Genomic DNA, 21,768 nt, shown 5'->3' on the forward strand with positions numbered 1-21,768 from the left:
CCTTTGGTGATGTATAATATACTAGCGGTATGGAGTACAGTCAATGAACAATATATGAGCTGCATGTTCAATAATCTGCAGGTTATCCTTTGGTGATGTATAATATATCAGCTGCATGTAGTACAGTCAGTGTACAATATATGAGCTGCATTTTCATTACTCTGCAGGTTATCCTTCGGTGATGTATAACATACGAGCTGCATGGAGCACAGTTAATGTACAATATACGAGCTGCATGTTCATTACTCTGCAGGTTATACTTGCGTGATGTATAATATACCAGCTGCAGGGAGTACAGTCAATGTACAATATACGAGCTGCATGTTGATTAATCTGCAGGTTCTGCTTTGGTGATGTATAATATATGAAGTGCATGAAGTACAGTGAATGTACAACATACAAGGTGCATGTTCATACTTTGCAAATTATCCTTTGGTGATGTATAATATACGAGCTGCATGGAGTACAGTCAATGTACAACATCCGAGCTGCATGTTCATTACTCTGCAGATTATCCTTTGATGAAGTGTAATATATGAACTGCATAGAGTACAGTTAATGTACAATATACAAGCTACATGTTCAGTACTGTACAGGTTATCCTTTGGTGATGTATAATATACGAGCTGCAGAGACTACAGTCAATGTACAATACACGAGCTGCATGCTCATTTCTCTACAGATTATCCTTTGCTGATGTACAATTTACGAGCGGCATGGAGTATAGTCAATGTACAATATACGAACTACATGTTCATTACTCTGCAGGTTATCCTTTCATGATGTATAACATATGAGCAGCATCGAGTACAGTCAATGTACAATATACGACCTGCATGTTCATTACTCTGCAGGGTATCCTTTGGTGAAGTATAATATATGAGCTGCATGGAGAAGAGTCAATGTACAACATACGAGCTGTATGTTCATTACTCTGAGGTTATTCTTTGTTGATATATAATATACGAGCTGCATAGAGTACAGACCATGTACAATATACGAGCTGCATGTTCATTACTCTGAGGTTATCCTTTGTTGATATATAATATACGAGCTGCATAGAGTACAGACCATGTACAATATACGAGCTGCATGCTCATTACTCTGCATGTTCGGCTTTGGTGATGTATAATATATGAGCTGCGTGGAGTACAGTCAGTGTACAACATATGAGCTGCATGTTGATTAATCTGCAGGCTCTGCTTTGGTGATATATAGTATACGAAGTGCATGTTCATTACTTTGCAAATTATCCTTTGGTGATGTATAATATACAAGCTGCATGGAATACAGTCAGTGTACAATATACCATTTACATGTTCATTAGTCTGCAGGATATCCTTTGGTGATGTATAATATACGAGTGGCATGGAGTACAGTCAATGTACAACATACGAGCTGCATGTTCATTACTCTGCAGGCTATCCTTTGGTGATGTATAATATACGAGCTGCATGGAGTACAGTCAATGTACATCATATGACCTGCATGTTCATTACTCTGCAGATTATCCTTTGATGAATTGTAATATACGAGCTGAATAGAGTACAGTTAATGTACAAAATACAAGCTACATCTTCAGTACTTTGCAGGTTATCCTTTGGTGATGTATAACATATGAGTTGCATGGAGTACAGTCCATGTACAACACAAGACCTGCATGTTCATTACTCTGCAGGTTACCCTTTGGTGATGTATAATATATGAGCTGCATGTTCATTACTCAGCAGGTCATCCTTTGGTGATGTATAATATACGAGCTGCATGTTCATTACTCTGCATGTTATCCTTTGGTGATGTATAATATATGAGCTGCATGTTCATTACTCTGCAGGTTATCCTTTCGTGATGTATAATATACGATCTGCTTGGAGTACAGTCCATGTACAACATACGTGCTGCATGTTCATTACTCTGCAGGTTACCCTTTGGTGATGTATAATATATGAGCGGCATGGAGTACAGTCAACATACAATATACAAGCTGCATGTTCATTCTCTGCAGGTTATCCTTTGGTGATGTATAATATACAAGCTGCACGGAGTACAGTCAATGTACAATATACGAGCTGCATGTTCATTACTCTGCAGGGTATCCTTTGGTGATGTATGATATACGAGCTGCATGGAGTACAGTCAATGTACAATATACGAGCTGCATGTTCATTACTCTGCAGGGTACCCTTTGGTGATGTAAAATAGACAAGCTGTATGCAGTACAGTCAATGTACAATATACGAGCTGCATGTTCATTACTCTGCAGGTTATCCTTTGATGATGTATAATATATGAGCTGCATGGAGTACAGTCAATGTACAATATACGAACTGCATGTTCATTACTCTGCAGGTCATCCTTTGGTGATGTATAATATATGAGCTGCATATTCATTACTCTGCAGGTTATCCTTTGGTGATGTATAATATACGAGCTGCATGTTCATTACTCTGCAGGTTGTACTTTCGTGGTGTATAATATATGAGCTGCATGTTCATTACTCTGCAGGTTAGCCTTTCGTGATGTATAATATACAATCTGCTTGGAGTACAGTCCTTGTGCAACATACGAGCTGCATGTTCATTACTCTGCAGGTTACCCTTTGATGATGTATAATATACGAGCGGCATGGAGTACAGTCAATGTAGAATATATAAGCTGCATGTTCAGTCTCTGCAGGTTATCCTTTGGTGATGTATAATATACGAGTTGCATGGAGTACAGTCAATGTACAATATACGAGCTGCATGTTCATTACTTTGCAGGGTACCCTTTGGTGATGTAAAATATACAAGCTGCATGCAGTTCAGTCAATGTACAATATACGACATGCATGTTCATTACTCTGCAGGTTATCCTTTGGTGATGTATAATATATGAAGTGCATGGAGTACATTAAATGTACAACATACAAGGTGCATGTTCATTACTCTGCAGATTATCCTTTGGTGATGTATAATATACAAGCTGCATGGAATACAGTCAATGTACAATATACAACCTACATGTTTATTACTCTGCAAGTAATCCTTTGGTGATGTATAATATACGAGCGGCATGGAGTACAGTCAATGTACAACATACGAGCTGCATGTTCATTAATCTGTAGGTTATCCTTTCCTGATGTATAATATATGAGCTGCATGGAGTACAGCCCATGTACAACATATGAGCTGCATGTTCATTACTCTGCAGGTTACCCTTTGATGATGTATAATATACGAGCTGCATGTTCATTACTCTGCAGGTTATCCTTTAGTGATGTATAATATACAAAGTGCATGGAGTACAGTGAATGTACAACATACAAGGTGCATGCTTGTTACTCTGCAGGGTATCCTTTGGTGAAGTATAATATATGAGCTGCATGGAGAACAGTCAATGTACAACATACGCGCTGTATGTTCATTACTCTGAGGTTATCCTTTGGTGATATATAACATACGAGCTGCATGGAGTACAGTTAATGTACAATATGCGACCTACATGTTCATTACGCTGCAGGTTATCATTTGGTGATGTATAATATACGAGCTGCATGGGGTACAGTCAATGTACAACATACGAGCTACATGTTCATTACTCTGCAGGTTTTCATTTGGTGATGTATAATATACGAGCGGCATGGAGTACAGTCAGTGTAGAACATACAAGCTACATGTTCATTACTCTGCAGGTTATCCTTTGGTGATGTATAACACACGAGCTGCATGTTCATTATTATGCAGGTTATCCTTTGGTGATGTATAATGTACGAGCTGCGTGGTGTACAGTTAATGTACAATACACGAGCTGCACGTTCATTACTCTGCAAGATATCCTTTTGTGATGTATAATATAAGAGCTACATGGAGTATAGTCAATATACAACATACGAGCTGCATGTTCATTACTTTGCATGTTATCCTTTGGTGATGTATAATATACGAGCTGCAGGGAGTACAGTTAATGTACAACATACGAGCTACATGTTCATTACTCTGCAGGTTATATTTTGGTGATGTATAATATGCGAGCTGCATGGAGTACAGTCAATGTACAATGTATGATCTGCATGTTCATTACTCTGCAGGTTACCATTTGGCGATGTATAATATACAAGCTGCATGGAGTACAGACAATGTACAACATACGAGCTGCATGTTCATTACTCTGCAGGGATGTATAATATACGAGCGGCGTGGAGTATAGTCAATGTACAACATACGAGCTACATGTTCATTTTTCTGCAGGTTATCCTTTGGTGATGTATAATATACGAGCTGCATGTTCATTACTCTGCAGGTTATCCTTTGGTGATGTATAATATACGAGATGTGTGGTGTACAGTTAATGTACAATATACGAGCTGCCCGTTCATTACTTGGCAGGTTATCCTTTGGTGATGTATAATATACGAGCTGCATGGAGTACAGTCAATGTACAACATACGAGCTACATGTTCATTACTCTGCAGGTTATCCTTTGGTTATGTATAATATATGAGCAGCAGGGAGTACAGCTGATGTACAACATTCTAGCTGCATGTTCATTACTATGCAGGTTATCCTTTGGTGATGTATAATATACGAGCTGCATATTCATTACTCTAAAGATTTTCCTTTGGTGATGTATAATATCCGAGCTGCATGCAGTACAGTCAATGTACAATATACCAGCTGCATGTTCAGTACTCTGCAACTCATCCCTTGGTGACATACAATATACAAGCTGCATATTCATTACTCTGTAGGTTATCCTTTGGTGCTCAAGCCATTTGTTCTACAGTTTGCCTTTTTATCTCTTTTTCTCTGCCCTCCCATGCAAAAAGAAGGAATATGTGCTGAATTTCCCAGAGCAGTTTTTTCTCAGGGCAATATTCATGTACAGTACATGGATGATCACTAACAAATGGGTGCTGAAAGCCTGACAAACTTAACCAGATGGTGCTCCTGGGTTACTTGAAAAGGGACTCTTGTAAGCATACCAAGTTATCAACCTACAAACTAAGAGAAATGCAACCCTTGGAACAGCAAAACCCTAATTCTGATTTGGGATTATAGATACTAATTCCAAGACTGCTGTATCTTGAAGTATACCTCCTTCCTTGACTTACAGTGATCTGTACCCCAGGCTATGGGGAGCACACTGCCACACGTTGGGGGTATAAAATGCTTTATAGGTAAAAAAGCAACATTTTCGGTGTGATTAGAAGAATGGCACTAACTTCAAAACTGGAGCATCTCAAAATATTCTTCTTTCAATGACATACAGTGATTTCGGAGCTGGCAAACAGGAGTAGTGAGGGTGGAGTCTACATCCCCCAATCTCAGGGAATACAAAATTCTTGAAACGAGTAACAGTAAGTTGTGGTACGTGCTGCTTTTTACAGAATCATAGTTTAATTTTTGACGTTTTGGACTTCACATTATGATGGCTTGTGCTTCAGAATGGAAGTCAACAGAAATGTATGTTGCCTACCAAGTGAGCCCTCTTAAACACAGTCAGTATGAATTATTTTATTTATTCAGTATTTACACCGTCCTCTCAAAATACTTTGCATTAAGGTATTTATACAGTTGAGTCTTCTGCACAGCATTTCTGTTTCTTTTATAAATACTAATTTTTATTTGTTGTCTTTGTCTTGAGTTTACAGTAGGAGATAAGAAAGGTACAGTTAGCATTTACAAAATTACTACAACTGGTCTAGCGTGCTAAATGGCCTTTTATTCACTGAAGAATTTATCTGCACTGCTCCTAAGTACAATGTCTATAAAAAGACACTGCTAAACAAAGGAGTCCATATTAGGTAGCCTATAAGAGTTGGAAAGCCATTAGATCTCAACTTCCACTCTAATACAAGAATAGTATTAAATGATCTATTCTAACTATGCTAATTAATTCGCCACATTGACTTCAGAATTTACGGTGCAAAAGATCAAGTGCCATTTTTAGCATTACTGAAACAATCTTTACAAATTAGCTAGGCTCGGTGTTTTTATCCTAGTGCAAATGCTGGATGTAGAACTGGGCTAAATTAAGGGGAGCTCACAGGCTATTAGAACGCAGTATTTTTTCGCCCAGATGAGGCCTTAGTAAGTGCACAGACATCCAGTCAGCAGCAGCAAAGATAAAACAAGACAGAAAGCAATGCATGATTAGATTTATGGTTTTCTGTGATACTACATAATGGAATCTTGAAAATGTCATGTTTGAATTTTATCCTAAAATACTCCCATAGTAGCATTTTTCTATCATAAATTCAGCCTTGCAATGGATTAGCTCCATTATGCAGACACATAAACAACAAAGCCTTCCAATTTGTATTCTCATTTTTGGTTTGAATAAAGTAACAGATGTTTGCTTCATTAACATTAACGTTGCTAACTGGCACTATTCTTCATGCAATTATGCTAGACTAACACAACATGATCAAAAGTGCAAAGTATTCTTATTTTTTAATGTTGTTACATTTAAGATTGCTTATTCCCTGTATACAATGTTCTTGTACATATAAAACAGAAAAATGGGCATGTAAAAGTTTTTCTCTTACTCCTGCACTCATAGTGAGACTCCGGTCACTACAGGAAATTATTTCTTGTCTTTAACATGATTATGTGCAAACCACAGTAACATTCAGAAGAGAAGAAATAAAACAAACATTTCTCATTACCAAATGTGTACTCAAAAGTCTGAGTTCTGCTGAGGCTTTCATGGTTTAGAACTTGTAATTACCTATAAACAGCATGAGATGCAAGGCCACCATTCCACATTGGCATATGGGTATTTATAAAACTACACTTGGAGTAGAGGGGTCAGCTTACTAGGATACAGGTAAGATTTGAGACAGCTAGAAGATGACAGGCTTTGCATAACCGTTGATGATACTTAAGGTATGAGACCATATACATAATGCTCATAATTTAGTAGCTTTTATTCCACCCACCTACAGTCCCTTTTTTGCATTTTTGCACATAGGCTTAGGGTGTAGGGGGTCACTTGAACAGTGACAATCACCTACACCCACTGTTCACACTGCCGGGTGGCTAGCTACCCTGGTTTGTTTGTGTCTTTCGGCTTTTCCCGGTTAGGGGTCGCCACAGTGGAACGCCGGTCCGCTAATGATTGGTAGTTGATTTTTACATACAGAGTTACCAGCCCTGACGCACAATCTTCAACAAAGGTACGCCCATTCACGTATGTCTCCACGCAGAAGACGCTCTAGCTGTGAATCGAACCGGACAGTGTCTTACTGTAAGGCAACAACGCTACCGCAGCGCCACCACCGCGGATGGCTAGCTACCCTGGTAGTTTTTAATAATTTCCTCAAATTTTAAATTGGATGTTTTTATGATCCTACATTTCAAGTACAGTAATAACTTGCAAAGTACTGTTGCAAAGCACATTCAAAATTATGGGAACTATGTACATTCCTGATTTGCTCGGAATAAAATATGGTTATAGGACAAAGTCTGGGGTAAAATAAACAAGACATAAATGATGAGGTGGTACTTTGGTACACTAGCTACAGGCTCACAGCTTTGGTGATTTTTATTATTATTAGAAACATAACCACATGACTACACTTTAAAACCTACCATATAAAAATACAGTGAAAAAACATCACAACTAACACGGAAGCTAAGATTGCGAAGTAAGTGCACATCTTTTGTAAAATAAAAAAAAACATAATGGACAGATCTTAAATCCCACAGTTCACTTCCATGGCAAACTCTGAAGTATTAAACCTGTACGGTTTGGTTACAGTTTTGAAACAGCTGACATGATGAGGCTGCATTTAGAAAACTGCACAATTCCAGAGTCCAAAAGACTTGCTCTTAGTGTAAGTCACTTCCTTTGGTGTAAACCAGCCCTGATTCCAAAAGACTTGTTCTTGGTGTAACTGACTTAATTCAGTGGAAGACCCAGCAGTTTTAAACTAGTAACCAGATTCCAAAAGACCTAAGTGACTTACCCCAGATGCACTTTGAAGTAGTTCCCACCTTGTAAGTTTTGAGGGAAAACTTTGAAAATTCCCAAATACAATTAAGTTCACCAAATGAAATTCAAAGGCTGAGATTTAAAAATAATCACTCTGGCCACAGCAAAGGGCTGTGCTAACCAATACAGTTATCAAATTATGAACTGTGTTGCCCAGCACAGGATGCATAAAATCAAAGTCTGCCTTCCACTATGTCATGCGGTATTTAGGCATAGTATAATATTCAATATTTGATTCATTTAAACCAATCATACACTTCCAGTATCCAGACAAAAGCAAACACAAGTAAAAATAGCCACAAAGGGGTGGAATTATACTATTTTGAGTAATTATTCAGCATATCAGAGAGACATAGTAGATTATACACAGCAAAAATCAGTTCTATTAATCTGTTTAAAATAAATTATCTGATCAACACTAAAACATTTTTAGATGCTGAAAAGGCAATATAAAAGCTCAGGCAATTTCAAGAGCTAAGTCTTGCAGCCAGTAGGGAGGAAGAACCTCCTCAACCAAGAAATGATAAGATGGTTACCAGCCCCTGATTAAACCCTTGCCAGTCTTTCAGCAAAAGGTGGAGAGACAGAAGTGGAGGCATGAACACTCCAAATAACTTAAAGAAATCATCAAACAACTAGTGGATCCTACTGACCAGAAGGAAGAGGTCTGAGCAGGCAAGTGAGTATAAACTCTCTCTTTCTCCTTTTTTTTTTTTAACTTTATTCAACCGATTCAATAAAGGTGATTTATTTGTGACAAAGGAATGTGATATAAGAACATGATGAGAAGGAAAGAGAAATGTGGCAATCACTAGTTAACGCTGACAGGGAAAGAACAAAGGAGCTGGAGTTTAAAGTTAGCAATCCCAACCTAAGTTTAAAGAAATGGGAGTGTGCAAAGCAAAGTGAATGCTAGGTCAATGACTGAAATACATTTATCTTTCATTTTCATTTAAATGGACGTTCTCAATTAAAGTTTTTGCATTAAACTGTGCAATAAGCAGGATGGAGACTATAAATAAGTAATGTACTTTGGGGATTATTAATTTGAGCAATATTTCTCATAAGCAAGCAAACTGGGGGGAGGGAAGGCCTAACTGGAATAAAAAGAGTATTCATGAACAAATGATATAGTTTGGGGAGGTACTTAAAGGAATGACATGGGATAAAAAGACTTGTGGGATCTGAAAAGAAAGTTGTCGAGATAATGAAACAACACACAAAACCTAAGAAATCTCCTGAAAAGGGGGGGGGGGTAATCATTCCTTAATGATAAAGGACCATGTTTAGAAGTCACACTTTAAGTATACTGACTGGGCTTGGGCTCGTCTCTTAAGCAGCAGGAATGCTGACAACTTTGTACATATAGTTCTTTACAGGGATGTTGAAAAGGGTGGAACAAAACCTGCAGTACTATGTTAACTGGAAATCTGCCAAAATAGTGGATGCAACTAAAGGGATGCACTTATTATTAAGAGGAAGCCACACAAGAGTAATAATAGATATCTACACTCAACATATTAACATGGAATGTGAGAGGCCTCACAGATGAAAATAGAGATGGTATTAACCTTTCTGGGTAAAGCGAAAGTTGAAATACTACTTATGCAGGAAACCCAGTTGTCAGATACAGAACATGAATCATTTATTAAAGTTAGTAAGAAATCAGGTTACTATGTGGGGGTAAAAGGGGAGAGAAAGAGGGAAGTAGTCATATTAATTTCATCACATGGGAGGATAAAGGTGTAAGAGGAGAAAAAATACAAGAACAAGAGATATACAGCCATTTAGGGGTAGATGGCTAGGAAACCTGCTGACTTTGGTGTCAGTTTATTTACCCCCAAAATCTACAACATGAATAATAAAAGACATTCTGGGAGCTATTGTTAAGTTTCAGTTTGGAAAGGCAGCATACCTCTTAACCTCTAAGAATAAGAAATCTGGACAAAGCCATAAAAAAAGTGGTACAAATAGGGACAATTTGAAATATTGCTCTTACAAACTTAGAAAGTTGAGAGAATAACAGGTTTTTCATTAGCATGAATTTTTTGAAGGGTATGACGTCTAAAATCTGGGGGCCCTAGAAAAACAAATCTCCCCAAGGAAGGGGTTTATCTAGAAACACGTCTCAGGACATTTGGTTTTCTGGATGTCATAGGAAATGATACCAGAATGTAAAATATAGTTATTATTTCACACAATATAATACCTGGCATAGAACTGACAGGGGTTGTCTTACTAAAGATCATGTTTATTGCATAAGAGAATGGTGCGCATACCCAATAATGTTTTCAGATCATGCCCCCCTACAGATACTGGGAAAAGCAATGGCACTTTCCTACATATTTCATAAAAAATGAGGAATTTACCAGATGGTTGGAAAATATCATGAAAGAGGACTTGACTCAGATAAAGGAGGGGAGAATGGCCGGCCAAAGGGTGGAAAAGGTTGAAGTATGATGTAAAAGTTAAAATGGCTATAAAATCAAATGAGATTTGGTGGCCCAGTACTAGCAAATACAGGGAAGCAATTACTAAGGTGAGGGACTTGCAAGCAAAGCTATGGGATCGGGGGGTTCAGACATAATTACACAAACAATACAACAAAACTAAAATGTTCATGTACATTTAGGCAAACTAATTGAACAAAAAGTGGCAGCAGTTCAAGTGGCCTTTTTTTCAGAATAACCCCATGTCAATCAGAATGCTAATGCAACATCTTAGGCAGCCAAAGGTGGACAGAAGTATCACACAGTTAAAAATGGCAGGACGAAATGTGCTAGAAAAAGATTCAGAAAAAAGGTATAAAGTTTGGCAAATTAGTATTCTAAATCATATAGACAAAATCAGGAAAAGTTGAAGAGTTTTAATAAAAGTGGTGATAAAAAAATGAGAGAGAGAGGCCTGTCATATCCGAGGAGACTTTCATTTTCTCCGAGCCTTTTTAGGGACCACTAGAATAGATACTGGTGCTCTGCAAGCGGCTTTATAAACATCTTCCAAGGCCAGTACGAGAGAGGTGATAACTACAGCATTGGGCACCTCATCCTTTGTAAGTCATATACCCTGCCTAGCTCTAGGGCAGTTCCCAAATGCTCCCAAGGAAACAAGAACATCATAAATTTAGGAATAATTTGAGAAAAAGTTAACACTTGTTTAGATTTAAACTCAGCTTCACCTTCCGAAGAATCCGAGTGATTGGACTCAGTGTCAGCTAGGAAATTACTCTTGTCCTCATCAGATCCATCATCATTCTCTGAAACAGAAAGGTCTCTATCCAAACTAGCACTATAGCCACATTATGTATGGGAACACAATCACCAGAATTAGCTGTCAGAACACTCAACCAAGGAAACTATTTTAGCCTTATAAAAAGCTATAATCTGATTATCAGCTGGACAATGAAGCTTCTGTTCTTTTTCTTGTGAACTTCACTATCAGATCAAATATCTGGGGACAAAGACTTATGTTTGGTAAGGGGTCTCTTACCACAGACTACTCTTGCACCTAAAGCGTTTGGTTCTCCCTTACCTGACTCACGTACTGGAAAACCCCAGAGTATGTGTCTAAACCCTGCTCCATACTGGCTGGCAAAGTTAAACTAGAGGGAAACAGAGAAAAAGCTAAGTGTTCTGTGCAGTAATGGTAGAGTTACTAAAAGAAAGTATGCTACATTTCTTGGCATTAAGAATAAGCCCATGAAATCACACAAAGCCTAGGCATGGTCTTGCGCAAGGGCAAATGTGAAATGATGCAACAGCACAGCCTGGAAGACTGGCTTAATATTGGACTTACCTGCAGGTCAGGTCTTCCCTCACCTACCAAGCATCTCTGCCTGTGGTGATGCTCTGACCCAAGTCCTGAGGGTACTTGCGTATTATCGCAACCAGATATGTAACATTGTCTAAAGTGTAATACATTTGCTGGTTTGTGACAAGTTCGGTCCTTTCCATTTAGTAGGACTGAAATGAACAACAGAATACTGTTACCTAACTGTAGTTAAGGAAAAATGAGTAAGCTGTGCCTGTGTTTGTGGGGAGGAAGATGCTGAGTGGTATCGTTTTTTCGCAAGTACGTTGCAAGCGAGTCAGTGTTCAGATATTAGCCTCCAGTCTGCACTCCTGCTTTCTCCTGTTGTAAACAAATCGGAATGGTACATTAACATCAGTTTTACACACAGTGTTTCACAGCATCTGATCACTTTCACTCAAACAGAAAGCAACACTGAAATCCTCCTCGACAAAAAAGCTTTGTATAAAACTGATGTTAACCTACCGTTCAGAGTGCTTTAGAGCAGCAAAAAGCAGGACTCCAGATTGGAGGCTAATATCTGAAGAGTGAGCTGCTTGATCCGCCGATCAGAAAAACGGAAAAGCCACACTGGTGTTCAACAAACATCACAGATACTATTAGGAAAGTACTTTTTTACACTTTCACAAAAAGCCTAAGAAGGAGCTTGACTTTTCAGATCCTGTTTAAAACATATAGAGGATCATAGTCGCGCTGAATTTGTGGTCATTGTAATAGAGCACATGGTTCTACATGCTGTCTTTAAAAGAAATGCATGCCTGAAAAAATATTTGTCCCTCTCACAGTTGGCTGCCAAAGTCCGGCTTCCATTTCTTCTTCCTGCTCTAGTTCCACTGGCAAACCTATCAATACAAAGGTAATTAGGGGTTGACGGACGCCTTCTTACTTAAACATTCAGTCCTTCCACGAAAACATTAGGATGTAGACAGCGTTACAAATCTGGCTGCGATAATACGCAAGTACCATCCTGAGTTGTGAGGTAGATTCTACTGCTGGTCCCTGCATGAGAAGATCTCTAAAGCTGCCATCATTCTTGTCATAAGCTTTTTATCTACAAGTGGCAGGGCTGACTCAGGCAATTTTGGCAGTCCTTCATTCACATCAGTATGGGCAATGCCAGTGATGGCCTTGGCAGGTTATCAAACCACCACATGGAGTTTTACTCTGTTTGCAAAGTATGCAAAGATCAAGATTTGAAAATGAATGAGTCAGCAAAAAGGGAAGTATGGCTGTGGATGAGGGCTGAACATGCCCATGTATCTAGTACATCATAACATGAGTTGTTGGGCATTGGATCTTCTAGAATGTTGCCAAATACTGGCTGGTGAGAATGGCAGAAGGAGGAATCAAATCAGGAACTTATCAAGAAAGGTCCCAAATGTAAGATATAAGAAACCATGTTAGAAGTATCAGTGTGACTTTAGAGGTGTGTCAAGACCCCTTATTAATACAAAATGGGATAGTTTCAATTCTTGTGTCACCATGGAATGATATTTGTATTATTGCATTAACTGGGTTAAAACCAACAGTCCAATGTGATCACATGCTTAACAAATTAAGAAATAATTTTAGTAGTATCAGTGTTTTTGCAGTTGTGTGCCAAAATTCCCAATTTCCAAATTAACTTGGAATACTGAAATTCTTCTTACTAGAGGGCAGTGCTGTAGGCTGTGTTGTGCTGTCCTACCAAATGAAAGAGTACAGCTGGGTGGTTAGGTGCAGCAAAGGTTTCCTCAGACACAAAAACAAACTCCTCCAGAGAAACCTCCATCACATACAAAGTAAAATACTCGCCCAGAGCAAGTTTCTCTTTTCTACCCTCAGCCATACCCTACACAATGACCTCAACCCAGAGCCAAACCATGGTGCCAGTTAACTACAGTCCTAGGGTGCACAGTAACTGGGGCAAGCTGCCATCACCAGTGCACTGAATCATCCACAAAGACTCCATAAATGAGCAGTTCTCGAACTGGAATTAGGATGCCAGCATTAACATCCCTAAATTCCAACAGCTCTAAAGAAAAATAATGAGATGGAGGAAAGGCAATCTTGAAGTAAACTAGTTGAGGATCTAATCAAGAGGCAAGCACTACCATCAAGTTTCTGACCCCCAACATGTTGTAAGACAAGTCCACACTTAAATTGGTCAAATTATTTGAGTGGACCGAAGCTCGCCACAAAATCTAATTGCTCCAAAGTAAGTTTGCGAATTTTGTCATTGAACCAAATATTAAAATCGCCTGAGATTAACCACTGAGGATATTCCTGCACTAGATTAATGAGAAGATGAAAGAACGTTTGTAGAAATGTTTCAAGGTAACTTGGCTTCTATTTAAGGATGAATCTGCAATTCACTCCTTTTTCACGGATGTATTCAAAGGAGTTAGGTCTTCTAACCTCCATCCTCATCAAATGATGAAGAACAGATGGCTCTTGCCTAGGACTGGGAATTAAAAGATAATCTGGTGGGACACAGGACTCAGCTGAATCAGGGAATAGTCAAAAACTGTGGATCACTACAATAACTACCTTACCTAGTAGACATAAATGTTTTATACCACTGAGATACCCAATGACTTGTCCCTCTGCAATGTATGTTCATAAGGGACCAGCTAAATGACCTCTGGCAAGTGGTAGACAGACATATTTAATGTTCACAAGCAGCAGTTATACAAATCTTGTAGATTAATGTTTCATCTTGTGGAGATGCTAGATCAGACAAAGTGTGTGTGTGTGTGTGTGTGTGTGTGTGTGTGGTTCAGCACATGCATGTATCTGGATTTGCTCTGGGTGGGAAAAAGTGATAACATACCAACCCAGTATTGTGTGATTTTGGGATTAATGAAAAAGAAAAACGGAGAAAACTCTTTCTAAAAGACTGTAGCGAATGGTCTCATGACAGGATATTTTCGCATGACAGCTCACATAAAATATAATCATATGAAGTCAAACCCCATGGAATTGGATGCTGAACACTTCAAACAGAGGGTAGATACAAAGCTTTCAGTGCCTCATAGAAAACCTTGAACAGGCAATGGAGAGTGAAGGCATTGTAAACCAAAACTACTACTGAGGAAAGGCCAAAAGCAATGTTGCAAGCAAAGAGAGAGAATACATGACATTAATTTCGGTGGTGAGCAATGACAAACAGAACAACATAAATGTACTAAAGTTACACAATTCATAATATAATAGTTTCAATACCTGAAAGTGCAAATGTGACAAATCTAACACAAAAAGTGTGGAGATATGATATTTGCTAGACTGATAATATAGTAAAATAAAACAAAACAAACATCCTTGAACCAGTATGGAGACGAAAGTGTTCACTGGTGACTGCAGTTTTCAGTAAAGGTCCTATTTCTCCGTGGCACATGGTGATATATTTGTTTTTATTCTTGTCCAGTTTGTGTCAGTTTTTATTTTACAGCACAATACATATTAATTTCTAAATATAAATAATAAATTATATCCTTTTGAGAAAGTAGCACATTTTAACTCTCCACATATTCAAGACTAATTTTAAAATAAACAAAACTAAGTCATTTTTCACAATGCGGCTACACTGTTTTACATGTGACATCCAATTTTCAGGTGACCTGTAGTTCATACTACCTTTTCAAGCAGTTAAGGAAGGTGTAGGGGTATTGGGGCAAGGTCACTGCTGGAGGAAATTCTACAATTTTAATAAAATGAATATTATACTTACAAAAAGCAGCAAAAGCAGCGGTGTTACTACAATGCCCTGTAAGACAGCAAAACACAATTATCAGTACATTCACACCTACATCTATCAGTTTAACTTCAGCTTTAAAAAACATTTTTTGCTACATTATTGCATCACATCATGAAATGTATTCAGTCTGTACCAATGGATATTGCAAAAATGTTTTATTTTCAAATATAGCCCCAGAACCTGCAAATTGGCATATTCATTTGTTTAGACGTTTATTTTTAAACATGCGACTTCCAGCACTGATTTTATAAATCACTGATTCTCCACCACCCCAGATTCATAATTCCCTTTTTTTACTTTAAACATGCCGAGTTTCACAAAGGAATGGATTTATACTGATTAAATGCATACATTGTACTGTAGTAAGGTCAGTGGACTAATTTGGAGTGCATTTTAGCACCCAGATGTATCTCAGCTTCTGGATGAATTACTGTTTTTTTTTTTTTTAAATCATATGTTTAAATTATACGAAGAAGAGAGTTAACTTCATATAGGAAATTAAAGATATTATTCGGTACTTCTCCACTAATTAAATGAAACACAAACTACGTGCAGTCATGTGATGAACGTGAAAGTACTGTTAAAAGGTGTATACTGCCACATCATTACAGACAGTGCAGTATTCATAGTTAGTACACTTAGGCATAGCAGAAATTTGCGCTGGCTGCCCCAGAGCACAGTTCAGAGACATGAGCTGTGGTTAGATGCAGCAATTTGAGCCAGTGTGGGGAAGTAGTAAGTAAATGAAGCAATAATGAGATGCGAGTGAGAACATGTAAAAATCTGTCACTATCTTATGCAAATTAACATCTCTTCTTGCCTTTGTGTGAATTATAGTAGCTTTTTAATGTGCACCTGCTCCATGTACATAAGGCTTATAAGAAGTGAAGCTGCACCTTTTCCATCCACTTTACAGTTGGTGAAACTGCTTGCGTTTGCTGCCAGGTTAGCTGTCTCCTGTTCAGAGGTACTTCTCTCAGTTGTCTCAACACCATGTGCTCCCAAATGCACTCGCAGCAAAAAAGGCTGACCCATCTGAATGGTACAGATTAGGAAATCTTGGACAGGTTTACAGTTGACAGGGATATAGTATTGTCTTTGGTTGAGTTTGCATGGCTCATAGATGGGCTCGGGGATGTGTGACCTTCCTAAACCTGTGGATACCAATGTATCTATAGCTCACTATACTTGTCCTGGGGACCTTCCAGAGATAAACTGGGGACATGTTGAGTATCACACAGGCTTCTGCTTCGAGGATAGTTCAGATGTTTCACAACATACTCTTGGTGCATGTGGGTGAGTACACCTGTCTCCCAGTGTCACTTCAAGACTAAGTCAGTACCATGCAAGCTTTCCTGAGATGTTTGGTGTGCTAGATTACACCCATGTTGCCAGGCCTATATGGACTACTGGGAGAGTGGTACAGAACAAGAAGGACTACCATTCCATCAGCTTCCAGGTAGTGTGTGATGCATGGAGCTGCATCACTGTGTTTGCCCAGCATCCTGGCACTGCCCATGGTTCCTATAACTGGACCACACATTCAATGTACTACCTCTTTCTGCATGGTACGATCCTCATGGTCACCTAATTGGTGAGTGCAAAGTATTTTAATGTTGCTAACCACAGTTGTTTCTTTATCTATAACTTGGTTAGGTACTACAGAGTAATCCCTTCTCTTTTTTGTTGTGTGTTGTCTCCAGTTTTGTTTTCCAGGTGATGTCAGACATCTACTTGAACTTTGGCTAATGACACCAGTTTGTAACCCTCAGGGAGCTGCCTAGGAATGCTTCAGCTTCAGCCTATCCCAGACACAGTCACTGAGAGAGCATTTAGCCTGCTGAAAGACTTTTTCCATTGCTAGGATGACTCTGTGGGAGCCCTTCAGTATGACCCTGCTATTGCATGCCGGACATTTACCACCTGCTGCATTTAAAATGACATGAATATGCATTGGCCTAGTGCATAAATAGTGGGGTCTGTCCTATTATTCAATAACAATCCTAGGGGCTTTTTTGTTTTTTATTGTTTTTGGGGTATGGATGTTTTAATGATTTACACTTTGAGGTGGACTGTCATTTGTCACTTTTGAGTCTTGTCTTATATACCAATTATCAATCCTGGGAGCACCTACACTATCTTAAAAGGATAGGCATATTTTTTATGATATCTGATAGATTTAATGTGGCCAACCAATGTGCATGACTTTTGCGCAAGTACTCATTCCGTAAATATCACAGGCGGTGATATATCATAAGGATTGTGGTGAGTATATTGTTAATCAGTGGGGCTTGTCCTATTATTTAAGTAACCACCCTAGGGGTATTTTTATTCTTATTATCTTAATTGATTGGGCAATTTTTTGAAAAAAAAACTTTTAGTTTGTTTGATGCCATTAGGTCTAATGTAGCGTATATGCTACAATTTGACCACCTGATGCATATTATTGTGGTGTTATTTCTCATCTCTATAATATATCATAAGTGTGTGAAGTAATACAGGGATTGTGAAGCTTATGGTTATGGATCTTGACACCAACCTACAAGGCCTATGTGCCGATAAAAATGACATACAAGTTTTTGGTTTGGCAACATCAGTTGACGGGGTTGAGAATAAGGAGAGTATGGATCCGGTTAACGGCTGCAATCACTTGTTTAACAAATAAAATAAAACCATGAGAACACTATGTACGAATGTATGGCATCTCAAACTATTCAAGGCCTATCAGAATAAAAATATTACCCCTAGAGGGTTGAGGATTAAAATACAACCACTGGTGGGTAAAGTGGATGATATATTACTAAAGGAATGGGGTACAGCACAGCAAAATGCCTCCATGACACTTGTTAACATACTTTCCACATATTATAAACAAATAATTGAGGATAATATTGGGGAAATCAAAACAGTGTGTGAAGAATTAAAACTGTATGAGGGACAGCCTCACTATGTCACCTGTCTTAACAAGCTCACGAAGGATTTATTGTTTTTTGAGAAACAAATTAAGGATAAAAAAATACGTACATTTAATAGAGACCTGGGGGACTATCAAAGGGGGAAACCATTTGATTACCATAGGAATGTTAAGTTTGCAGCTCCTGATAAACCAGCCACTACACCAAAAAGGAAAAGACCTAGATCTATCCTCAAAAAGACAAGCACTAGCTATAGTAGTACATCAGGGGAGGACTCATCTGCTATGGATATAGAGGGTCCCAACACACATGAATCCCCCATCCCCAAGAAACAATGTAGCCGTGACCACCCTTTAGACGTAGTGGACATAGGGGTGGGAGAAAGCACAAGAATAAACATGGTGGAAGGTCTATTACAAACCTTGCTGTCACGATAGATGAATATTATAATATTCATAATATTTCAGCTGTTGAGCTTACTGATGGACAAAAACAATGGTTAAATAAAGGACTCAACTATGTCCCTGTTTTGTTTTTGTTGAGGAAGATGCTTTGGTAGATGATGTAATGATTCCACCTTCCCTCAATTCCCCTGCACAGTCCCTACCACAGGGAACATGCATCATTTTGTAAAAGATAAACAATAAAATGCATCACCAAACATATTTACAAATAAATTATTGTGTGGCCTCTCAGTTAGTGTTACAGGGAACAATTTCACTATGTGCAAACAGCCTTGAAAGAATATAAAACACAACAGTAATATAACATTCCAAGAAGGTTACTATTTATGTAAAAAAAAGAAAAAAACACATTTGAAGTACATGGGAGTATGGTCTACCCTGATACCACATTCCAAGAAAGTTACCCCTTAACCTGGGAAGTATGGTCTGTCCTGATAATTGATGTATTATATAAAACATTTCCACTGTCCTAATTTCAGTAAGTAGCAGCCCTATGTGAGTGCATGGGCTGGGCAGAGTTATGTCACACCTTAGTAGGTATAGTTCACACCATAGTATTCCTTGCTTCAGACTTGCACATCTCATTCTGAACTTTGTACATTGCAGAAATGCCTCAGTTAAAGCTCAGAGTCATGCCCCATGCTGGTCTGGAAAACAGCCCAAAATATTCTCCTACCTGCTGCAAGAGTGGCACCTGCGGAAGCTAGAGCAGGCCAAAACTAGCAGAGAATAGAAGAAGATCAACATATGGCAGGATTTGGGGGATCACTTGTCATTCCTGACTTGGATCCCCCATTCCAGGGAGCATGTTCACTCCAGGTAAGATGACTTGCAGAGGTGGAAGAGAGGGATCAGCTGGTCTGGTGGGTTTCACAGGTACACAACTAAAGACAAGAGTTCTACAGTAAGTACTGCATTTCGTATACATTATAGTAATACGTACTTAAATATACATCAACACTCAGCTTAATATTTTTGTAATTAAATACATATGTGTGTACATGTATGAATAACTTTGTATCCAGGCATATTTACAAACACACACAGACACACACACGTATAGGTATATGGAAATTCATTGAAACATCCAAATATCAATGTTCACAATGTCAATCAGAAACAAACTTTGCAAATGCTGACACACTACTAAGAATACACTCAGTAGCAGTCCCGACATATGCAAAACATAAGCTCACAAAAAAATAAATAAATAAAATATTGTTTTTGCAGGAAACAAGCCCCAATGTACCCCACAACCCTCTACTAATTATATATAGTAACTCAAGAGACTGAAGAATGTCAGGAAAGGGCAACCCTGAGAACTGTGTGATCTTGCACACCTGTTGATCATTTGTGTAGATGACCAAATTTTGTTGACTAAACAGAATGGTGACCAAAGGTGGATTCGATGATATTCAGTTCCCCAGATATATATGCATATGTACATATCAGAATTCAGTTTTCATGCATTATGAAAGTCAATATAAAAGCAATGGTTCATGTTTTTTCTAAAAAAGGTGGTACTGCTGCTAGCTCAAAAACCATGCTTTAAATCCTTTCTTAAGAAAATTTTCACCAGCAGAATTTATTATACATTGCAGTTCAGTCAGTTTCCTTCTAATAATTTGTATTGTAAAATATATTTTCAACAGCATGTAAATTGCTATTGGAAATTTTTGGTGATTTCCAGAGCTTTCCTCTACTTCAGTGATGGCTGCATACACCAAAGAACCACACCCAGCTTGGGGGGGATGATTGTGCACAAAATGCCCAACACCATTCATGACTTTACGTATATACAACCTATTCTGCACATACCTGTAGTGGCTTCTCCTCATTTTCTGCCACTTATGTGAGAAACTGTTGTAGATGTTACATTGCAGGGCTGAGATCTTCTCTAATCAGTGCAACTTGTTCAGACTTTGCTTATTTAATTATAAGCACACTGATTTCCGTTACGATGATGTGAAGGGTGGGAATTTGAGTACCATCCATAGATCAAAACAAATTAAAGAAAAAAAAATGTGGTACACCTTGCAATTACTCATACCCCTGAGGAAGTCACAACCAGAGAAGCAGCACTCCAGTGCCACAGTATTGTCTCATGACAGATCTCAAAGTACTCACTGTTCCTCATGACTTAGATTACCATACAGACAAATGCATAAGCACTGATGAGTGTTGTTTGCTACTACTGCACATAATACATTTCTGTTAACTTAGTAGTTCTTACAACTGGTATGTACAGCTGAGTTGCTCGGACTTATTACACTGACATAGGTTTATATCACGTGCCTCAGTGTACTGTGTTACTGAGATGTGATACAGGAATGCATAGCTCAGCATAAATTCTAATTCAGCCTGTATCAACTTGACAGTTCTCAAAGCATGAAGTCTTAATAAGAAAATATCCAAATCTGAAGACTTCCTGACTCTTCAGTACATGCACATTCATACATCTACTGACACCTGTTTTCAGAGTAATGAGAACGTTTCCTCTTTATTCGATTTTAGTGCCTATCATTTGTTCAGATCTTCAAGCGATGGAGGGGACATATCCATATTCACCTGCAATTCTGGCACCTCAAGTCAAATTCTGTATGGCAATAACCTCAAACTCATGGATATCCTATTATCAATGAGCAAGTCCAGTTATAATAATACTGCCAAAAAACAGAACCCTTTCTACATCTATAACTGACTGTGACAACTACCTCAACCAGCAAGTCCCTACCTATTGAACCTAATACAGTCATCCTCGGTGACTTTAACTACCTGTCCATTAAACAGCAAATATATACAGCTGATATAAATATGTACTGTGGTTCCCTAACTATATTAATGTCAGCTCTCTTGACCAAATTGT

At 38.4% G+C, this 21,768-nt stretch overlaps 1 protein-coding gene across 1 annotated transcript in view; it reads right to left on the minus strand.

Moving 5' to 3' along the window:
- Positions 1–21,768, minus strand: part of SLC10A7 (solute carrier family 10 member 7) — a gene marked incomplete in the record, with an annotated part of 2,703,821 nt that overhangs the window by 633,491 nt on the left and 2,048,562 nt on the right. Inside the window, 1 exon segment of the mRNA XM_044062239.1 lies at positions 15,497–15,532. Within this exon segment, the coding sequence (XP_043918174.1) occupies positions 15,497–15,532 (36 nt within the window).

Source organism: Protopterus annectens, chromosome 2.part1 (assembly GCF_019279795.1).
Source record: "Protopterus annectens isolate FY-2018-M chromosome 2.part1, PAN1.0, whole genome shotgun sequence".
NCBI lineage: Eukaryota > Metazoa > Chordata > Ceratodontiformes > Protopteridae > Protopterus > Protopterus annectens.